The sequence below is a fragment of the Seriola lalandi genome, unplaced genomic scaffold (genome assembly GCF_002814215.2).
Source record: "Seriola lalandi dorsalis isolate HSWRI2012SDOR001 ecotype SW California unplaced genomic scaffold, Sedor1 jcf7180002054963, whole genome shotgun sequence".
In the NCBI taxonomy this organism is placed as follows: domain Eukaryota; kingdom Metazoa; phylum Chordata; class Actinopteri; order Carangiformes; family Carangidae; genus Seriola; species Seriola lalandi.
The window spans coordinates 51,358-52,111 of record NW_019525514.1 but is presented as its reverse complement, the minus strand read 5'-3'; the positions used below and the strand labels follow the sequence as shown (position 1 = coordinate 52,111).

Here is a 754-nt window from a genome sequence, read left to right as displayed (position 1 = left end):
CACAATCGACACAAACACAGTGAACAGAAGGATCAAACTGTCTGACAACAACAGGAAGGTGACACATGTGAAGAAGGATCAGTCATATCCTGATCATCCAGACAGATTTGACCAGTGGCCTCAGCTGCTGTGTTCAACTGGTCTGACTGGTCGCTGTTACTGGGAGGTCGAGTGGAGAGGATGGGTTAATATATCAGTGAGTTACAGAGGAATCAGAAGGAAAGGAGTTAGTGAAGACTGTTTGTTTGGAAGAAATGATCAGTCCTGGAGTCTGATGTGCTCTGATGGTCGTTACTTTGTCCAACACAATGAGGAAAAAACACGCCTCCTCTCCTCCTCCTCCTCCTCCTCCTCTTCCTCCTCCTCCTCCTCCTCCTCTCACAGAGTAGCAGTGTATGTGGACTGTCCTGCTGGCTCTCTGTCCTTCTACAGAGTCTCCTCTGACTCACTGATCCACCTCCACACCTTCAACACCACCTTCACTGAACCTCTGTATCCTGGGTTTGGACTCTGGTATCATGAGTCTTTTTCTTCTGTGTGTCTGTTGTAGACAGAACCTCCTCCTGTTGGAGAAACTGTCTCACTGCTGACCAGATAGTTCAGTCTGTACAGGATCACACACAGCTGATGTTATTTAAAACCAACATGGTTTCCACATGGTTTCCAGTTTGTTGTTGTTTTCTGTGACAGTCTGTCGTTAACGATTGCAGATGTATCCAGAGGTTTTCCATGTAGATCCTGAACATCAGGCACA

General features: G+C 46.8%; 1 protein-coding gene across 1 annotated transcript; it reads left to right on the top strand.

The window, feature by feature from the left end:
* Nucleotide 1: 1 nt before the first annotated feature.
* Nucleotides 2–666, top strand: LOC147817406 (stonustoxin subunit alpha-like; the record flags this gene model as incomplete). Its single annotated transcript, XM_087170839.1, has 1 exon — nt 2–666. A coding segment is annotated over one exon (549 nt), but the record flags the coding sequence as incomplete, so codon positions are not given.
* Nucleotides 667–754: the final 88 nt, after the last annotated feature.